Below are 22,431 nucleotides of genomic sequence, written 5' to 3' on the forward strand. Positions count from 1 at the left end.
CAATTTGATACTCATTGACGCCAACCCACTACTAATCTAATTAGTAGGTAGGTTGGGACTTATGGGTTGATGTGATCAGGGCCATTTGACGTACTTCAAGTCTAGGGATAGATATCACATACTTAAGACTCTGAGAGTAGACTTAATGAGCTTGGTTCCTTATAATTGTCAAGATATAGTTGTTAGACAAGGATGGTGACCCCAATTCCCAAGCCTAGCCAAGAGTTGCTATTATTATTCATATTTGAAAACCAATTTCCTCAACCAATTGCTTTAGTTGTAGTTACTTGTTTGGGTTATAATAGAATTAAGTGGAATGTTGTTTATTCATTGAAGTTGCTCATGTTTTGCTTAGTCAATTGAACTAGTTGACGCATTTTAAGATTACTTGCTTGTTAAGATTCCCATTTATTTTCATGCTCATAACTCACAACCACGGATTTCTAACTAATGTTGAAGCACATGTTTGCCCATTCCTTGTGAGACGACCCGAGGTTTGAATACTTCGGTTATTTCTATTGGGGTTGAACTTGTGACAACCAAATCCCTCTTCTAAATTTGACCCCCGAGGATTGTTGTTGGTAGAGCTATACTTGCAACGCGGTTTTATTAAAGAGAATCTTTACCAATACACCCTTGGGACCGTGTCACACGTGTTCTCCCACTTCAAATTCTAACGGTTTCCGTCTCTGATCTGCATAGCTTTTCTGTCGGCTCTGTGCAGTCAAAATCCTTGCACGAATCTTTCTAATATTCTCAGTAGTCTCTGCTATCAAATCAGGACCCAAAACACTTTCTTCACCGGTTTCATACCAACAAAGTGGAGATTGGCACTTCCGTCCATACAAGGCTTCATACGGAGCCATCCCAATGCTCGCATGAAAGCTATTGTTGTACGCAAACTCCACCAATGGCATGTAACGGTTCCAACTTCTAGGTTGATCCAATACAAACGCCCTCAACATATCTTTTAGTGTCTGAATAGTCCTTTCCGACTGTCCATCCGTCTGTGGATGATATGCGGTGCTGAGACATAGCCTCGTACCAAAATCTTTTTGAAAAGCTCCCCAAAACCTTGACGTGAATCGGGGATCACGGTCTGACACTATGCTCGATGGCACACCATGCAACCTTACTATCTCCTTGATGTACAATCTCGCCAACTCCTCCATAGAACAGTTCACTCGAATAGGCAGAAAATGAGCGGATTTGGTTAAGCGATCCACGATCACCCAAATCGCATCAAATCCCGACCTAGTCCTCGGTAAACTGGTCACAAAGTCCATCGCAATTCCTTCCCACTTCCACTGAGGAATCTCAAGTGGCTGTAGCATTCTCGACGGTTTCTGATGCTCTATCTTTACCTTCTGACATGTCAGGCACTTGGATACGACCATAGCTACATCACCTTTCATCCCAGGCCACCAGAACATCTTCTTTAAGTCATAATACATCTTCGTACTTCTGGGATGAATAGAAAACCCACTGTTGTGAGCTTCCGACAACAAGTCTCACCTCAAACTCCCGACATCCGGTATACAAATTCTCCCCTTATATCTCCACAATCCTTCATCATCTTTGGTGAATTCTCCAAGTCTCTTCTCACCAACTGGTTGAAATAGTTGCTGAAGCTTTTGCTCATCTTGCTGATCCCTCTAAATTTCTGCTTTAAACATACCGAAATTTGTAATTGGTTCAAACAAGCCCTTCCGGTAACTTCACCAATATCTAGCTTAAGATCCACAAACTTATCCACTAACTTCTCTTCCTTGATTCTCATCCAAGCGATCGTCAAAGACTTCCGACTCAAAGAGTCTGCTACCACATTCGCCTTTCCAGGGTGCTAACTCAATCCAAAATCATAATCCTTTAGCAACTCCATCCACCTCTTCTGATGCATATTAAGCTCTTTCTGATCAAAGATGTATTTGAGACTCTTATGATCAGAAAAGACGCTAAACCTCACTCCGTACAAGTGGTGTCTCCAAATCTTCAAGGTAAACACAATCGCCACTAATTCCAGGTCATGAGTTGGATAATTTACCTCATGCGGTCTCAGCTGACGCGATGCGTAAGCCACCACATTCCGGTGTTGCATCAACATGCAACCCAAACCCTTCAAAGAAGCATCATAGTACACTTGAAACAGTTCATGCGGTTTTGGCAAAATCAAAATAGGCGCTGAAGTTAACTTCTGCTTCAAAGTTTGAAAACTTTCTTCACACTCCAACGTCCACACAAAAGGCATTTCCTTCCTTGTCAACTTCGTCATTGGCAGTGCTATCTGGAAAAATCTTTCAATAAATCTCCGGTAATATCCGGCTAATCCTAAGAAGCTCCTAACTTCCGTCACCGTTGTTAGTCTTTCCCATTCCATCACCGCCTCTACTTTCGAAGGATTTACGGCTATTCATCCCTTGCTCACCACGTGACCTAAGAACTTTACTTCCTCCTTCCAGAACTCACACTTTGACAACTTAGCATACAATTTCCACTCCTTTAAGATTTGCAACACAATCCTCAAGTGTTCCTCATGCTCCTTTGCCGTCTTGGAATAAACTAAGATGTCGTCTATGAAAACCACCACGAATTTGTCCAGAAAGGGACGAAAGACTCTGTTCATGTAATCCATGAAAACAGCAGGTGCATTCGTTAACGCAAAGAACATCACCACAAACTCGTAGTGTCCATAGCGCGTCCTAAACGCAGTCTTAGGGATATCATCTTCCTTCACCCTTATCTGATGGTAACCGGAGCTCAAATCGATCTTGGAAAACACTCCAGTTCCTTGCAATTGATCCATCAAGTCATCTATCCTTGGCAGCGGGTACTTGTTCTTTACAGTCACTTTGTTCAACTGTCGGTAATCCATACACAGTCGCATTCCTCCGTTCTTCTTCTTCACCAATAAAACTGCCGCTCCCCACGGAGATATACTCGGTCGAATAAACCTCTTGTCCAGAAGCTCTTCCAACTGAGTCTTCAATTTAGCCAGCTCTATCGAAGCCATTCGATACGGCACAATCAACACTGGTCCGGCTCCCAGCACCAATTCAATCGCAAATTCAATTTCCCTCTGAGGTGAAAATTCAAGAATATCTTCCGGGAACACCTCCGGAAAGTCTCTAACTATCGGAATTTGATCTAGTTCTTGATTATCACCTAACGTATTTGCAGCCAACAGAATATAACCCTAACACTCTTCCCCATTATAGTGCACCATTACTGAGTTCAGGTAGTAACCCTCAGCTATCACTACTCCCTTTTCTCCTTCCGGCATAAACTGAATTGACCGTTCAAAGTAATCCAACAAAACTCGGTTCTTCGACAACCAATCAAACCCCAAAATCATCTCCAACCCAACCATTGGTAAACAGATCAAATCATGCACAAAGTCTCTACCCTCAAGCTTGAAACCTACTTGCCTACAACCTGACCTAGTCATAACTGTCTGATGAGGAGTTTGTACATGCAGATCAAATGCTAACTCTGACACTTTCAAGCCTAGTTCCTCAACCTTAGCAAACGAAATAAACAAATACGAAGCTCCAGTATCATACAATGCAATCAAAACTTTATCACCAATTAAACAGTTACCTCTCATCAACGGATCCGCCTTAGAAGTATCCTTGGTGTTCACAGCAAATACTTGCCCTTGGTGCTGACTCTGACCCGCATTCGGGTTCTTTCCACGAGTGCAATCCCTTGCAAGGTGACCAGGCAAGCCGCAATTGAAGCAACCACCTAAACCAATCTTGCAAGAGTCATATGGATGAAAATGCCCACAACGCACACAAGTCAAATCCGGAGAAATCTTACTCTGATTTCCTCTCCCTTTAGCATATTGAAACTGATTCTGAGTGTTCTTTCTGAAGCCTCATTGTCCTTGAGGCGCATATCCTCCTCTCTTGAAACTCTGACCCCTCGGATGAAAATACTTGCCACGTCCCCGACTAGTTTTTGCTCCATGAGTTTCCTTGGATGAAGCTATCGTTTTCGCATATTCCTCAACCACCCTTGCTTTGTTCACCAACTCGGAGAAGGTACAAATCTCTATAGGAGACACAGCAGTCATGATGCTATCCTTCAACCCCCTCTGATACTTGATACATTTTCAGCTTTCGTAGGTCTCTGGGACACCCTGACACACCCTAGAAAACCTACAAAGCTCCTCAAATTTGCTAGTATAATCTGCTACAGACAAGGAACCTTGCTTCAGCTGCATAAGTTCCATCTCCTTCGCTTCCCTTGCAAACTCAGGAAAATACTTCCTATAGAAGGCCGTTTGGAATATATCCCAAGGAACATCGGCATTTTGAAGCTGTAGCAAGCGGCATTCTACTTGCCACCAATGTTGGGCTTCTCCTAGAAGCTGATAAGCAGCAAATTCCACATATTGATTATTCGGAACATGATGTGCCAGTAAAGCACGCTCCATGGCTTGGAACCAGTTGTCCGCCTCTGTAAGGTTAGTCGATCTTCTGAAACTTGGCGAATGAACCTTGAGAAAAGTGGTCAAGGTCATCGGAACACCTCCCATGTTATCGCCATTTCCCTCAGCATTCTCATTCGCGTTTCCTTTGCCATTTCCGTTTCAATTCCCAGCCGGTTGGCCTAACCTCTACACAGCTTGCAGAGTCGCAGCATCATTAGCCTCCATGGTGTTTACAAGATTTGCCATTGCCGCCATGAATTCAGCATGGTTATCAGCTGGTTGTGCATTTCTACTCTCGGCTCGTGAACAGGTACGACCTCGTCCGCGAGTGGCCATTAGGGTTCCTGTCTACACCAAACAATTGATATCGAGGTGATCAGTCTCAATATCAAAGTCCTAGTGATTCAATTATCCTAAACAGGCACTCACAAACAAGCATGCTATGCAATATCAAGTAGATAACCTAATAGCATCAAAGAAAAAGACCCACAGAGTATGCAATGAAGCACAATCGGTCCATCCCTCAGGCTCACAAGGACGAACTGCTCTGATACCACTAAATGTAACACCCTAATTAGCTTAAGCCTTACCTCACGTCGTAAAGCAAAGGTTAATCAAAGGTTACGACAGTTCTAAGCTCATACATATAATATATAGAAGAAATAATATAGTCTAGAAACCCGATGAAGGATATAGCTCAAAAACAGGATTTGAAAAGCATAAAAAACGTACTAACGAAGCTACTAACTTAAAGCACAAGATATAGATAATATATAGCAAAAGATAAGAGTTCAATATCATAAGAATCTAGCCACGGCTCGCAGAGTTTAAGCCAGCTAGCCATATATACAGACAAAACAGAATCTGAAGTTTAAAATAGCTTATACAAGTTTTTCTCTCTCAATACAAGCCTCTAGGCAAAAGCAAGATACAAAAGTGAGAGATATGTTAACAAATAATCAAAAAGACCCTAAAAAGTATCATGATCCTCTGCTTCTATCACCATCCAAATAACTCACCGAGGTGGGTTGCGACCTGCATCTGAAAAATAACAACAGAATATGGTATGAGAACCGGGGGTTCTCAGTATGGTAACAGTGCCCAGTGATGTAAGATAAAAGACCCCAGGATGCCAAAGGCAATCCTAGACTTCATATCCATCATAAGATTCAATCTTAGGGCATAACTAAAAACAATAAAGCATATATAAAACCTTAACATGACAAATTGCTCATATCACAAATACAACATAAACATCAAAGCAGCAATAAATGCAATTATAAACCCAACATACACCAAATTTATAACAATTTTAATCTTGCCTGGCTATGCAATTCATTATGTACCGACATCTCTAAATTCTTCATTTTCTCTTCCAAATCTAATAATTTGGCTTCCAGCTTAGGTTTTTCTCCACCAATGTCAGCATCCTCCAAATTAGAATAAATATTTTATCCAATAATCTCATCAAACCACTTGAAGTATGATAAACCCCAATTTTGTGGTTTATCTTATGCTTAATTTAGGGGATTTTGTCAACTTTTCTCATATTTATTCAATGAAATAGCATGGTATTGGATGGAAGAGTGAAACCATGCTTTTTAGGCCTTAAAATAGCTAAATTTAATTCACTTTAATTCCATTCGATGCCTTGATATGTTTGTTGAGTGATTTCAGATTCATAAGGCAAGTATTGGATGGAAGAGATGAAGAGAAAAGCATGCAAAGTGGAGAATTCATGAAGAAATGAGCATTTGGAGAATTGAAGGCCACGCGCACGCGTCACCCATGCGTACGCGTGAAGAGGACATTAAAGCCACGCGCACGCGTCACCCACGCGTACGCGTGAGGAGGAAATTTGCCAGCGACGCGCACGCGTCGTCCACGCGCACGCGTCATCCACGTGCACGCGTGATGCTAATCACGTGACCTCATTAAAGTGAAAACGCTGGGGGTGCTTTCTGAGCTTTCTAGGCCCAAATCCAACTCTTTATGAGACTATTTCATGTAGAATTCAAGATTGGACAAAGGGGGAGTAATTTGATTAGATTAGGACCATGCTTTAGGTAGTTTCTAGAGAGAGAGAAGCCCCCTCTTCTCTCTAGAATTAGGGTAGATTTAGGTTAAACTCTCTTTAGTTTAGGTTTTAATTCTTGTTTTCATCTAGTTTTTCTTGCAATTTCTTGTTCCTACATCTTTATTCTCTTAGTTTATTTTGTTAATTTCTCATTTAGGTCACTTTTATGTTTATTAATCCTTGTTGCTTTTGATTTCCATTTAATACAATTTTGATGTTTCTTTGTTTATTGTTAGCTAATTGAGCTAGTATTGTTGATTCCTTGCATTGGGTAGTTGTAGATTTATTATTCATGCACTTTTTTATGATGCTTTCCTTTTATGCCTTCTAAGTGTTTGACAAAATGCTTGGTTGGATGTTAGAGTAGCTTTTTGAGCATTCTTGGCTTGAAAAGAGAAATTAGGTGCTCTTGAGTCATTAATACCCAACTTATGTTAGTGATCTAGAGTTGTTAGTTAATATTGTTTTCATTGACTCTAATCTCTTGCTAATTCTATTGGTGAGTTCATTAGGACTTTTAGATTGAGATCTACTAGTTTTATTTGACTTTCTCTCAAGTGAAGATAACATTGCACCTTCTTCCAATGTTGGAGATGACTAAATAGGATTAACTCTTGTTAATCATTGTATGATAATTAATGACTGGGATAGAAAGCCTATATTCTTAATCCTTGCTATGAATGTCTCTTTTTAGTAATTGCTTTCTTTAGTTATTTGATTTACATTTCTTGCCTTTTTCATTTCTTGTTTTACCAACCTAAACCCCCGTGAAACTCATAACCAATAATTGAGCACTCGATTGTGATTCCTAGGGAGAACGACCCATGACTAATACTCTCGGTTATCTTTATTGGGTTGGACTTGTGACAACCAAAATTCTAAACTTTGATTGAGCATTACTTGTCGGTTTGGAACTATACTTGCAACGAAATTATTTCCTCTAACCGAGAAGAAAATTCTAAGCCGACGGTTTTGCTCTTTCAAGTTTTTGGCGCCATTTCGAGGAAATTGCAATGTGTGATTGTTATTGGTTATTGTTCATATGTGAATATTTTGAATAATTTGCATTCTTTATTTGTTTTGGTAGTTTTGGTTTAGTAGTTATTTTCTTTATCTCTTGTTAGTCTTTGTTTTTGTCTTTCTACTATGAATTCTCACCATTTTGGCTATGAGTTTGGCTACAACTATGTTGTAGGGAATGTGAATTATAATGAGAACATGCATCAAGGATGGAACAATCAAAGGTGGAAGGAGCCTCAAGCATATGATCAATCTTCATGGCAACAACCTCCACCAATGTACTATGAGCAAGAGCCATTCCAAGATGCATACCAATCCAATGGCTATGGGTGACCGCCTTATGATTATCAACAACCACCACCATATGCCTATGAACCCCCTCATCAATATAGTTTTGAACCACCATACTCACAAGCCCTCTACCACCAAACACCTCCATATGACCCTAATCTTTATCTACCATACCAACCACCTTATGAGCCATATGAACCATACATAGAACCACAAAATTTTCAACACCAATACTCCCAAAAACCACCATTTCCTTATACACCACCTCAAGACTTTCACCAATATGAATCACCTTCCAACCACAATGCCTTTTTTCCAAACAATGAACCCTCTCTTCCACCAACTCCTCCAACGGATGAAGCTCTTCATGCCTTCATGCTAGAACAACAAAGAGATATTAGCTCTTATATCTAAAGGCAAGAAGAGAAGCAAAAGGAGCTAAAGAAATTAGAAGTCATGGTTGTTACCATGGTAGAAGCCATTAACGACATGGCCCCCTACCTAAGCTCATGCATCCTAAGTACCCCATTGACGAATGTAGAGGATCAACCAAGGAGCATAATGAGGGAGTGAACTTGAAACTACAAGGTGAAGAAGAGGAGTTGAAGCAAGAATTGCAACAAGGGGAAGGAGTAGAGACAATTGAGCCGGAAGGAGTGGTTGAAGATTTAGGAGATGATGAAAGTCCATGGGAATGTAGAATTATAGAGTCCTCTTCTAAGAAGCTTGATATTGATGTTGAGAAGGGTGTACAACCTCCAAAACATATCATGGTTGAAGACTTTACAGAGGTTGATCAAGAGATGGATTCAATCATTGATGAGTTTTTATCTACAATTGAATCCTCTCCCATTGGAGATGAAATTGAGGTCATAGAAGAATGTGCACAACCTCCCATACCCTTGGTAAGCAATGAAGAAGAGATTGAATTAGAAGAAAGCTACCAAGAGGAAGAGTTTGAAATTGAAGAAACTTGCAAGGAGGTAGAAGTTGTCAAGGAAGAACACAAGGGAGTAGATCTTTCAAGATCATTGGAAAATCCTCTACATAGGCTGCCATCCAATCCTTCATTTGAGTGGGTAAAACTCATTACTCTTAGCTTTATTATCCCACTTGAATTTGGTTTGCTTGAAACGAATGGCCAACTTAGGGTGCTTTGTGGAATGTAGCGTAAGAGAAGGATGTTTAGTGGTTGGCGGTGTAAATCTAGGCTCATTATGGTTGGAAGCTCAAAATTTAGGAGCATGGATTGGTGTAGTGCTCAAATGGATGGGTCTAAGAGGATAGTTTGGTACCTTAGTGAGAATTTGGCTTGCTTACCACCCGGAGAGAATCACCGTGATCAACTTGAAGACAGGTGTGAAAACAAAGTTTGGGATCCCAGATTACAATATGAGGATCAACTTTAGGAGCTCTAAGCTTGTGAAGAACTCCATCAAGGCTTGATGCAAATGTTTTGGAATGTTGGAGCACAATGGAAGACCAAGCATTGGTGGAAGTTCCAAGATGAATTCAAGCACAAGCCACCTTGATGAGAGCTCCCCATAAGTCCAACTTACGGACAATAAACAAAAGTGCTAGGTGGGAGACACCCTACCATGGTAACATATTTTCATTTTTCTCTTTTGTAAATATTGGTAAAATAAGTTTAATTTCATGTTTATTTTGATTTGTTGAGTTTATTTAGTAGTCTAGTATGTTAAATAAGGTTTTATGGTGTTTTGGTAGCTGTTTGAAGGTTTGGAATGCTTGGTTTGGTACAAGAAATTGGAAAAATTTTGAAAAACAGAGCACCCAGCCATGCGTACGCGTCACCCACGCGTACGTATGACCTCAAGAATTTCAACCCCTCACGCGTACGCCTCACCCACACGTACGCGTGACTATTGTGGTTTATCTTGTGCTTAATTTAGGGGATTTTATCAACTTTTCTCACATTTATTCAATGAAATAGCATGGTTTTGTAATTCTCCCTAAATTTGTGCTTAAGAGTGAAAATATGCTTTTTAGGCCTTAAAATAGCTAAATTTAATTCACTTTAATTCCATTCGATGCCTTGATATGTTTGTTGAGTGATTTCAGATTCATAAGGCAAGTATTGGATGGAAGAGGTGAAGAGAAAAGCATGCAAAGTGGAGAATTCATGAAAAAATTAGCATTTGGAGAATTGAAGGCCACGCGCACGCGTCACCCACGCGTACGCGTGAAGAGGAAATTCAAGCCACGCGCACGCGTCACCCACGCGTACGCGTGAGGAGGAAATTTGCCAGCGACGCGCACGCGTGACGCTGATCACACGACCTCATTAAAGTAAAAATGCTGGGGGCGATTTCTGAACTTTCCAGGCCCAAATCCAACTCATTTCTGAGGCTATTTCATGCAGAATTCAAGATTGGACAAAAGGGGAGCAATTAGATTAGATTAGGATCATGCTTTAGGTAGTTTCTAAAGAGAGAAGCTCCCTCTTCTCTCTAGAATTAGGGTAGATTTAGGTTAAACTCTCTTTAATTTAGGTTTTAATTCTTGTTTTTATCTAGTTTTTCTTGCAATTTCTTGTTCCTACATCTTTATTCTCTTAGTTTATCTTGTTAATTTCTCATTTAGGTCACTTTTATGTTTATGAACCCTTGTTGCTTTTTATTTCCATTTAATGCAATTTTGATGTTTCTTTGTTTATTGTTGGTTAATTGAGTTAGTATTGTTGATTCCTTGCATTGGGTAGTTGTAGATTTATTATTCTTGCACTTTTATGATGCTTTTCTTTTATGCCTTCCAAGTGTTTGATAAAATACTTGGTTGGATGTTAGAGTACTTTTTGAGCATTCTTGGCTTGAAAAGAGAAATTAGGTGCTCTTGAGTAATTAATACCCAACTTATGTTGGTGATCTAGAGTTGTTAGTTAATATTATTTCCATTGACTCTAATCTCTTGCTAATTCCATTAGTGAGTTGATTAGGACTTTTGGATTGAGATTAACTAGTCTTATTTGACTTTCTCTCAAGTGAAGATAACATTGCACCTTCTTCCAATGTTGGAGATGACTAAATAGGATTAGCTATTGTTAATCATTGTATGATAATTAATGACTAGGACAAAAGCCTATATTCTCAATACTTGCCATGAATGTCTCTCTTTATTAATTGCTTTCTTTAGTTATTTGATTTACATTTCTTTCCTTTTTAATTTCTTGTTTTACGAACCCAATCCCCCGTGAAACTCATAACCAGTAATTGAGCACTCGATTGTGATTCATAGGGAGAACGACCCGTGACTAATACTCTCGGTTATCTTTATTGGGTTGGACTTGTGACAACCAAAATTCTAAACTTTGATTGAGCATTACTTGTCGGTTTGGAACTATACTTACAACGAAGTTATTTCCTCTAACCGAGAAGAAAATTCTAAGCCGACGGTTTTGCTCTTTCAAAGTACTTGCAATTTTGTTGTGGAGTTTACAATTTGCATCGACAATTACTCTTCAAGCATGACATAACAACAACAATCAAATTAACATGAAGAGTAACTTATCTTAAAGTAACAGTAGCCAAAGAACAACCTACTAGGGTTCATTTCTGTTCTAGATTCAAATAGGATTGCATAACGGTGGCAATCGCAACTTGGGTGTTCGAATTTTTGCTTCCTCCCAATTTCGTTGTTCTCAATCCTACCTTGATCACATCTTCAATCTCTCGATAGTCCTCCATGAACGGCGATTAGAAGTTGAATATTTCTTTATGCAGTGCATCCTTCTATTTAGGGTTTCAAATGGTTGAACAACGAAAGAAAGAAGAAGTAAAGCATTTTTGAAAACAACATCGTGTTGCTAACTCACCAAGGAGCGATTTATCCCTTTAAATGCTTACTTGACATGTGTTGAGTTAACGTTACACATAAACAAAATTTGTTAACTCTGGACAGAAATATTAATAGAGGAAATTAAATGTCTGATGAAATTAATTATGAAGGACTACAATATCATTTTCCAATCAATAGAAAGCAAAAAAAAAGTTAGTGAAATAATTAAGAGACAGGATAAAATTTTACTCTATTATATATTATAAAAGGTGATTTCTTCCAAACCTAAAGTAATGTTATGGGTTATTTATCCTTGATTAGGTGTCACCATCACAGCCATTGATCAAGTAAAATTTTCAAAGCTTCATTAAATAATGAAGTGTGATAGTCAAACATTTTAATGAACCTATAACATAAACATACTACATCGTACTATATGAATAGCTAGTGTATATACATCCTGTATAATGTATAGGGAGACATTTGTAATTATAATTTCTAATCTCTAAATTGAGTTTTTAAAAAAATAAACCCTCCATCTGTTCCTCAAATTCAACATGCATCTATGAGAAAAGGAACACGCATTGCCTCCATAAACCCAACCGTCTTTCGTTTTTTGGCCTTCGTTATATGTTATACAACACATTAATCAACCCCAGGTTCATTTTGCAAGCATTACTGGAAGTCAACTCTCTTCCATTTTTATTGTTCACCTCAACCCTAGGTTCATTTTGGTATTTGGAGTTGTAGGAGCCATTACTAGAACTCTGTTTCCCTCGGCTAGGTACCGGCATTGACTTAGGTGAGGCCGAAAGGTATTTTTTCTGTGGATCCTGTAGTAAAAAATTTTGAACCTAGTAGCTTAACCTCTGCTCATCACGAAACTGTTACAAGTGGAAGGCGGTTTACCATTCCCATTTTTCAGTCGGCTTCGAATCACGTGCGGGTGTTTAATTAAGGTTGTCTCCCTCCAGCAGTTTAGTTTTTTACTCATTGGAGCTCAAGCTTTGGTTGTCATCAAGGTATCTTTGATTTAATTTTTTGTTATTAATCGAGGTTAGTTTAATTTTCCTGAAAGTCTTTGTCGTTTCAAAGATTCTCTGTTTAGGATTTTAGGTTTTGGGTTGATGTTCTCGAATTTGGAATTTAAGTCACGTTTGCCAGTTGTATGCTGTAGCTAGGTTTGGGGCATTGAAATTAAAACGTTATACCAGACACTTAAACAATTGGGTTAGTCTTAATAGCATTAGTTCCAGTGATTATAGATGCTACTAATTAGCTTAGGTTAGCTCCCTGTAGTTGCTTCCTTTGGTTATGTTTATTCACATTTTTTTTACCATCCTGGATTTTGGTAGGGGTATAATTATGTCTACATACGAGGATGATATTAAGAATGATTCTGATAATGATTTGGGTGATGATTTCGATTATGAACCGAATGCACACTATGATGTTGAAGATGACGATGTTGATTCGTTGGATTTTACTAGCAAGAGTGAACACGATTGTGATGTAAAACGAATAGCAAATTTAATGGTGGAGGATATTTGGAACCTACAGTTTAGGACAGAGGATGAGGCTTGCCAATTTTATAACGCTTATGCTTGTTGGCATGACTTTGTAATGAGGAAGGATGATGTGGTAAGGGATAAGGAAGGTAAAATTATTTGCAGGCAACTTATTTGCAATAAAGAGGGCTGCAGGAATATGAGGTATCTTGATCTGGATAATAGATCAAGGGAGGCAAGGTCACTAACGCGAATCAAGTGTCCAGCTCGGCTTTAGGTAAAGGTTGACTACGGCTGTGGTAGATTGAAAGTATCATGTTTTATGGAATTTCACAACCACGATTTGGCGCACCCCAATTTGTGCATCTCGTTCCAGCCAATCGTCGTCTCACTGTTACCGATAAAGTCCAAGTGGAGAATCTTCATACTTTTGGTGTCAAGACGTGCCATATTATGGGATACATTGCATTCCAAAAGGGTGGATATCGTCATGCTGGCTTCACCCGCAAAGATTTGTACAACCACGTTGATCGTTCTCGTAGATCAAAAGTAAAAAATGGGGATGCCAATGTAGCAATCAACTATTTGATTAGAAAGTCAAACAACGATCCGTTGGAGCATATATTTTGGGCAGATGGGCAATCAATTGTCGACTATTACTACTTTGGAGATATTGTTGCCTTTGATTCAACGTACAAGAAGAATAAATACAACAAACCATTGGTCATTTTCTCCGGATGCAATCATCACGGGCAGACTATTATTTTCGGCTCCAGTCTACTATCGGACGAAACGACAAACATGTATAAGTGGTTGTTGGAAATGTTTGTTGAAGCGATGGGTGGGAAGCTTCCTAAAGCAGTTATAACTAATGGAGACCTTTGATGACTGGGCATCATGTTATATTTTTCTATGCTTTTTCATATAAAAAATTAGTTTATAATGCCCAATTATTGAATATTTGTTGTGCTTAAGTTGCATTATACCAGGAACGGAGTATAGCGGCGGAGAATTAGGGGCGTTTCACCTTGGCACCGCAAAATAACTATGCGGAAGAGTTATCCCTTCATCTGCCGCAATAACAGCGGCGATTGCATCTGGAAACGCCACAGGTGAGGATCGAATGATAATTTAATTTCTGTTTACCCCTTTTTTATCTCATACACTTATTTTACCTTATCATATTTAATCATCGATTTCCCCCAATTTTGCCAAATTACCTGCGAAGGGAGCTGGGTAGCGCGCGAAACACCGCCATCACTGCAATACCGTGCCCAACTGCTACTAATTCATTCTCTTTTATCTGGCGTCGAGGTTTTGCCTCTCATAAACAATTCCTGAAACCCAAAGTCCCTCATCCATGGTGTGCGAAATCTCCAACCTCTGCCCCAGGTTGTCGAGACGCGCAGCTGCCATCGGAGCTTCTCCCACCAGCGGCAAAGTTTCCCATCTCCTCGATTGAAACCGTGACACCCTCCTCCACAGTGCACCAATCTCGGCCATCACCGCCTCTCCCCTGTCACTGGTGCGTTCTTCCACTCTAATCTTTCCTTCTTGTTTTCATTCTTGGTTCAGAATTTTGAAAAGAATTTATCTATATCTGTCATTAATTTGGGTTAATTGCTGCTGTTTAGAGCTTTGGATTTGAAGGTACCACTTTTTCTTATTTTAATGGCTGCTATGTATTGAAATTGATAGTATTAGTAGATAAATGAAAAAAACGATCATTATCATTATGAGAGGAATGAATCGGTTATGGATTGTGCAAACTATTTATGAATTCAAGCTCTCTATAGTGATATAGCTAACTCTCTTATGAGCCTTTAACTAATTTTGCTAAAACATATTATGAATTGAATTTTATCAAATTTTTTAACACAGGACTTGAAAATTGATATGGGCAGTAGGTAGTAAAGATAACATGTCAGTTGTGATTCAAAGTTTATTATCTACTGTTAATTTTGTCATGTTCTGTGTCTGATGTCAAAAGCTTTAGAATCCAAGTTTTTATGCTTCTAAAAGGGTCATAAATATTGATAGTTATATATGGCAAGTATCACCTTCAAGATTTGATGGGTCTATCATCTTGATTCATAACTACTTTAATGTGTCCTGTTTGAATAAAGATAAAGTATGACACAAGTTTGAATAGGGCACGGCTTTGTATGAAAGTGGCTACCATGCTTGTGGATTTTAGTGGATTGTCAAGCTTACTAACTTTGCTTTGAAATTTCGAGAGTTCTTCAACTTCACATCTAGTCGAACAATGGAGAGTTTACTGTATAATCAATTGTGGGATCATATTCTTGTTGACTTGGTGTGTTCAAAGATTCATGCAATAAGGGATCCATAAAAAATGTGCTTTAAAAACTAAAAGCTATAAAGTATTACTGTTGAGTTATTTTCTGTTATGCACTTGTTTGACAGTTATCAGATTAAATAAATAGTAGATGCATATACTAGCTATTTCTAATTTGAACTTGTGTGCTGCCTATTTTCTTATGTTCTGCTTTAGCTAATGTCATAAGATGTTCTTTTCAAGCCTAATTGGGATTCCATTGAATTTTGGGTATATTAGTTAATGTCAGCAACCGAGCACAAGTTGGTGAGCGTGTTACTAATTTTGTAAAATATCATTCTTGTTTTATTAGACATTATGCCAGCTTCAACTTCCATTATGGGAAATATTATTTTCATCAATCCGAATTTGACATTATTCATAGTCTATTAGTATAAGACATCTTGGTTGTAAATTTCTGTGCAGCACGCATATTTAAAACTAGTATATTATAATATGTGTACATGTCACCAAGTTTTTCATCCTCTTTCTCTCTTGTCATAGTAAAATTTGATAGTCATTTCAGCTATACTAAGTATTTATCTTCAATAAGATAGTTTGATATCTATCATTAAATAATTTATTACATTGACTTTTGTACATAAAAAAGCTATTCATCTTAGTGTACTTGTGTGCAATGCTACCAATGAAGCATAGTCACCTCCCTTATTGAGCAAAGCTTTATGCTTACCCTTCTCTGCAATAGCACGATTCTTAACTACTACAATCAAATCAGCACCTTTGATTGTAAATAGCCTATATGCCACCACAATGGTGGTTCTGTCCACCATAACCCTGTCAAGTGCATCCTGAACCACTTTCCCAGACTCAGCATCAAGTGCACTTGTTGCTTCATCTAGAAGCAATATCTTGGGATTCTTAACTATGGCTCTTGCAATCGCCACTCACTGCTTCTGGCCACCGGATAATTGGATGCCACGCTCGCCTACTATCGTGTCATAACCTTGCATGTATAACATAACATTCTTATGAGTTCAGAACTATAATCCTAGGAGTGTCCAATTAACATAAGTTGAAAACTTGCACTAGTCCTAAGAGAGAATAAGGTAATAATGATTTGATGGTTCATTTTTAGTGTAAACATAGCATTTTTTTTAGAATTGTGTGAAAGAAACTGGAATAAAAAAATACTGAAAATGAAAATAAGAATCAATCAGGACTTAAACTTGGCAATTTAATTACCTGCTGTAAACTACTAATGAACTTGTGAGCATTAGCAAGTTCTACTGCAGCTATGATTTCTGCTTCTGTTGCATCTCCTCCTTTTCCATATGCGATGTTAGCTAGGATCGTGTCGTTGAACAACACAGGCTCTTGGCTAACCAAACCCATCTGTTGTCTTAGCCACTTAACTTGAAGTGTTTGGATATCCTTTCCATCAAGTGTAATGTGACTTGAACCAGGGTCATAAAATCTTTGCAGTAATGCTATCACTGTTGACTTTCCACTTCCACTTTCTCCAACCACTGCAACTGTCTGAAATTTTATGAATGCAACAATCCATTTGTTACTTTCTAATCTCAATTTTGGAAGAAAAAATATTTCTTTTAAGAAGCAAATAAGCAAATATTTCTTTTTAATAAAAAATATTGAGACTTTTGAGGGAATCCATAGCAAGTGATGTCACATGGAATTGAGAAAGAGAAAGTTCCAATCAACACTGTTTGTATTAATGTTTGGAATTAGGTCTATTTGATGAATTCAATTGGAAATCATCTTTTAAATTGAGTTTAGAAGAGCTCCATTACTACTCGGTTTGTTAGACTAACAACAATTCAATGGATATCATTTAGTTAGAGTTGTTTTTAGAGGCAATTTAATCAGAGTTTTTCCTAGTCTCAATATTTTACCTGCTAGCATTTTCGGTTCCTTTTTTTGTGCCTTACTCTTCTTGCCCTGCCTTTTTTCTTGGATTTTTTTATGTTCTTTCTTGTTGAACCAATTATTTGTACCTCCATGGTAGAAGACAGGATAGGAAAACTATAATCAAATATTCTTAGAAGCATATCTAGAATTATATATCTACAAGTTCAAGATTTTATTATCTATCCATTATGATTGTTTAGTTATATTTTATGTTATAATTATTTTCTAAATCTAACTTTTACCTTTGTTTTCTTTTTCATTTTTTTAAGGAAGCTTTTCTTTATCTTTTTATTTTTTGGATCTGGAACCAGCAATTGTATCTCTCAGTAATTTTTTAGAAAGCACACAATTTAAGAATGAGTAAGCAACCCCCTAATACCTTGCGTGTGCTACATGTTATTCGGGATGCAAGTAACTTTGTTTCTATTTCCGTTTTGACTTATTCTGTTGCCCTATACATGGTCTTGCTTGCAATAAATTGTCGAATATTACTCGTATATTACTTTTTCAGCTCATAATCGTGATATACTGTTATTGGTTCAGCTAACACTCATCCCATTTTATTTTATTTTATTTAGTTTTATTTCTTTATGTAATCTTTATTTATTTGTTTGTGCTAATTCATTAAATAAGACATTGATAAGAGCTGGATTACAAAGCCACAAGGTAGTGCAGAATATAGGGATGGTCTGAATAGATTCCTTGACTTTGCATTTGCCAATGCATCATCCGATGGGATGATACATTGTCCATGTCCTTTGTGTGGGTTTCAATTTTTCCAAACTAGAGAGGATGCGTACGATCATCTTCTGATGAAACCCTTTCTCCCTAACTATACTTTTTGGTTACATCATGGTGAGAGGATCGTAGACGAGAGCTCCAGCAGTAGAGAAGAACTAGAACCTATTGGAAATACAGTAGATCAAATGCGTGACATGGTAAATGAGGCATTCAACTTCCCGAGACTGCAAGGTGATGATGAAGACTCGATGGATGAACATGTCGGAGATGGTGTGGAGGGGTTGCCGTACTTATCCGACGAACCTAGCCGCGAGGCTCGTGCCTTACATGAATTGCTTGAGGATGGCGAGCAGGAACTATATCCAGGATGCTCAAGATTCTCGAAGCTGTCTTTCTTGGTGAGGCTGTACCATATAAAGTGCATGTGCGGAGTGAGCGACATGGCTTTCGGGTTAATTCTAGAGCTATTGGGGGACGCCTTTGAGCATGCAAAGATTCCGAAGACCTTGCATGATGCCAAGAAGATCATAAAGAAGCTCGGTATTGAATACAAGAAGATAGATCCATGTCCAAATGACTACATGCTATACCAGGGCTGCGATAAAGACCTGTCTAGATGCAAATGGTGTGGAGCATCCAGGTGGAAGCTAAAGACTAGAAAGAATTCTTTAGTAAGGATCACCACCGTTGTCAAGAAGAATGGGAAACCTCAGGCGACGAAAATTCTTCGTTATTTTCCTCTGATTCCACGGTTGCAGCAATTATTCATGTCCAGCAAGACATCCGTAGACATGTTGTGGCACAAGAGAGAAAATAACCCTGATGGTTCCTTGAGGCATCCCAGGGATGGCGAGGCCTGGAAATAATTTGACAGGAGATTGATAAACCACTATTTTATAGTTTATATTGTGTTTAATTGTGTGGTTTTGTCATGATCCTTACCCACTTATTCATCAATTTAGCATGCATTTAAATTTCCTTCCTAATTTCAGTACATGTTTGAAAATTGCTTCCTAGAGACTTTAATTATTTATTTTTAATTCTCCTTTATTCCATTCGATGCCGTGATTTGTGTGTCAAGTGTTTCAGGCTTTATAGGGCATGAATGAGATGGAGATTGGAGAGGAAGCTAGCAAAAATGGAAGGAACACAAGAATTTGAGGAGATAACCAGCGAGAAGTGACGCGGTCGCATGGCTCACGCGACCGCGCGAAGGAGCACAAATCGCAGTGACGCAGCCGCATGGCTTGCGCGGCCACGTGGATTGGAAAGTGCAAGCGACGCGGTAGCGTGGACGACGCGAACGCGTGGAGAGGAAAAAGCGCAAGCGACGCGTCCGCATGGACGACGCTATCGCGTGACATGTGCGATCTGCATAATCTGCAGAATCCGCTGGGGGCGATTTTGGACCTTATTTCGGCCCAGTTTTCGGCCCGGAACAGCAGACTAGAGTCAGAGAATGTGCAGAAATAACACACACATTCATTGAGTAGTTTTTTCAGATCTAGTTTTTCACTCTCTTAGGTTTCTCTCTCTAGTTTTCAGAATTTTAATTTTCAATTGGTCTTAGCATTGGAACAGTGAGAAGAGTTATTTCCTCATCAAGACTTCATCATTCTAGTTTGTTCTCTTAACTTGGTTCTATTCTTCCATGTTCTTTGTTATGTTCAATTTTGTCATTCAGATACTTTTATGATTATTTAACGCAAGGATTATTTCTTTTTAATTCAATTTCAATTCCAATAATCATGTCTTCTTTTAATTCCCTTTCATGCGCTATGGATTCTTTATTTACAATGCGTGAGTAGTTTCCTTACTTGATGGGGAGTTGATTAAAAGGAACTCTTGAGTTGGAAGGATTGAAAGAAAATTTGTAATTGGGTTAAATGTTGGATTGCTATCCTGTCACCGACGCCAATCCCTTTGAACTAAGTGGGTTGCAACTTGTGAACAGATCTGGCATTCCCACTTGTTTGACTTTCCCTTACCTAGTAAAGGATAACCAAACAGAACAACCATTAATTACAAATTAATCTTACAATCACACCATCAATGATAGAGATTCTAACCAATCAATTCCCGGTCAAGGCTTTTATTTATATTATTTAAAAATCCCCAATTTAAATTCCAATTTACTTAGCTCAACTTCTTGGAACATCTGATTAATAAAACAGCACACTTTTCTGCAACTCGTTGGGAGACGACCTGGGACTTAAAACTCCCAGTAATTTTAATTTAAAATCTCTGTGACATATTTCTAAATTGATAAGCAGGTTCTCGGTGAGTTAAGAACTATACTTGCAACGTAACCATTTTAATAAATTTTTAATTCACTAGCTTCTGCTTCCCATTAGAGATATACTGACTTTTCTGGCGATCCGCGTAGTGTTCGCTTAGCCTTGGCCAGTGATGGCTTCAATCCTTTTGGAAACATGAGTTCAAAGTACTCAATATGGCTAGTGATTCTTATTCTGTACAACTTACCCCCTTGGATTTGCATTAAACAAACCAACTTTATTCTCTCCATGATTATTCCCGGTCCTAAAATGCCCGGCAATGACATAAATGTCTACCTACAGCCCCTGATCGATGAGTTGAAGCAGTTGTGGGCCGGTGTTGATATATACGACGCGTGAGAAGAAAACATTCAAGATGCATGCTGTGTTGATGTGGACTATCTGCGATTTTCCTGTCTTGGGCAATTTATCTGGCTAGAATACGTACGGTGGGAGAGCTTTCCCCACGTGCAATTTGGACGCTGAGACTAGGCGACTCACCTTCAGTTAGAAATGGTGTTTCATGGGTCATCGTCACTTCTTGAATCACGATCATAGATATAGATAGGACCGGAGTAGATTTGATGGCAAGGTAGAAGATAGATCCCCACCTGTCAAATTGACTGGTAGGGATATCTTGAGACAGTTCGAGGGTGTGCCCGTCTCACAGGGCAAGGTGCAAGCGGTGGGTGGTAAAAGAAGGCGCGGACAGCAGACCGTGGTGCAAGACGAGTCTCCCTGGGAAAAGAGGAGTATATTCTTTGATCTCCCATACTAGGAGGACAATGAATTACGTCACAACCTTGACGTGATGCACATAGAGAAGAATGTGTGCGACAACATTATTTTCACCATGTTGAACGAGAGTGGTAAATCCAAAGACCACCTAAAAGCTTGAAAAGATCTCCAGTTGATGGGAATCAGGCATGATATGTGGGCACTTGAAGGTGGAAAGTATCCCTCTGCAGTATTTACCATGTCGAATCCACAGAAGGATGTCTTTCTTAAGACCATCAAGAATGTAGTCTTTCCAGACGGGTACTCTAGCAACATCTCTCGCTGTGTTGATTTAAAACAGCACAAGTTATCGAGCTTGAAGAGTCACGACTACCACATTCTAATGGAACATCTATTTCCAATTGCGTCAAAACATCTATTTCCCACCCCAGTATCCGCCGTCATAGCTGAGTTATCAGCCTTTTTCCAACTAACATGTAGTAAATCAATAGATCCTCAGCAACTTCCTCTCCTTCAGGATCGTTTGGTCCATACCCTGTGTCACATGGAGATGATATTTCCACCTTCCTTCTTCACAGTCATGGTCCATCTAACAGTGCATTTGGTCAAGGAGTTACACCTCGGTGGCCTAGTGCATCACCAGTGGATGTACCCAATTGAGAGGTTAAAATCTAAATAAGCCTTCTCGACCTTTTTTATTAAGATAGTTTTCATCTAGTAATTTACCTGTTATGTTTTTGAAGGTACCTATGTCGTCTCAAGCAGTACGTGTTCCCAGAGGTTGGAAAGACAGTCGGGGCTGCTTCATATTTTACTCTAATAGTAACCGAAAACCTTCAAGCACATCGTTATGTACTGGTCAATTGCCTTGCTGTGGAGAAATTGTTAGAGTAAGTATAGAGCCTGAGGTCTATAATTATACATTGAGCCAATATGGTATTGATAGTATTGAACTTGAACAAACTTTCTGTATGTATAGTGAGTTCAGAGCCTTCACGAAGAGAAAACTGTGAAATAAAACAAGGTCCCAATCTCACATAGATAGTGTTGTGCATAGAGAATTTCCCAACTGGTTCAGGCACGAGGTAATCCTTTATATCTTAGGATCCTACTACCCTTTCATGCTATGTTGCCTCTAAGGGTTCAATGCCAGGTCCCATTTGGAAGCACCAGTCATTCAAACGAGTTGCAGTGGCTTGCCTGTGGTCCCCTTACTCGGGCTAGACGCTTTCAGGCTTACAACGTCAATTGATTTAAATTTAGAACCATGTCGAGGGAGGAAGGGATGAAAACATAGAATAGCGGGGTTTATGTTACTTCAGATA

The 22,431-nt window shown here is 38.9% G+C and overlaps 2 protein-coding genes and 1 pseudogene across 2 annotated transcripts; 2 read left to right on the forward strand and 1 right to left on the reverse strand.

Moving 5' to 3' along the window:
* On the forward strand, positions 12,984-13,403 carry LOC107610799 (protein FAR1-RELATED SEQUENCE 5-like). Its single transcript, XM_016312801.1, has one exon. The coding sequence runs from the start codon at positions 12,984-12,986 to the stop codon at positions 13,401-13,403; it is 420 nt and encodes a 139-aa protein (XP_016168287.1).
* Positions 13,442-14,011, forward strand: LOC107610800 (protein FAR1-RELATED SEQUENCE 5-like). Its single transcript, XM_016312802.1, has one exon. The coding sequence runs from the start codon at positions 13,442-13,444 to the stop codon at positions 14,009-14,011; it is 570 nt and encodes a 189-aa protein (XP_016168288.1).
* LOC107610801 lies at positions 14,150-16,898 on the reverse strand (annotated as a pseudogene).

The sequence above is a fragment of the Arachis ipaensis genome, chromosome B08, assembly GCF_000816755.2.
Source record: "Arachis ipaensis cultivar K30076 chromosome B08, Araip1.1, whole genome shotgun sequence".
Classification (NCBI taxonomy): Eukaryota; Viridiplantae; Streptophyta; class Magnoliopsida; order Fabales; family Fabaceae; genus Arachis; species Arachis ipaensis.

Bases quoted from the DNA above. Each gene is read 5' to 3' on its own strand.
- LOC107610799 (XM_016312801.1), top strand. From the start codon at position 12,984: ATGTCTACATACGAGGATGATATTAAGAATGATTCTGATAATGATTTG.
- LOC107610800 (XM_016312802.1), top strand. From the start codon at position 13,442: ATGTTTTATGGAATTTCACAACCACGATTTGGCGCACCCCAATTTGTG.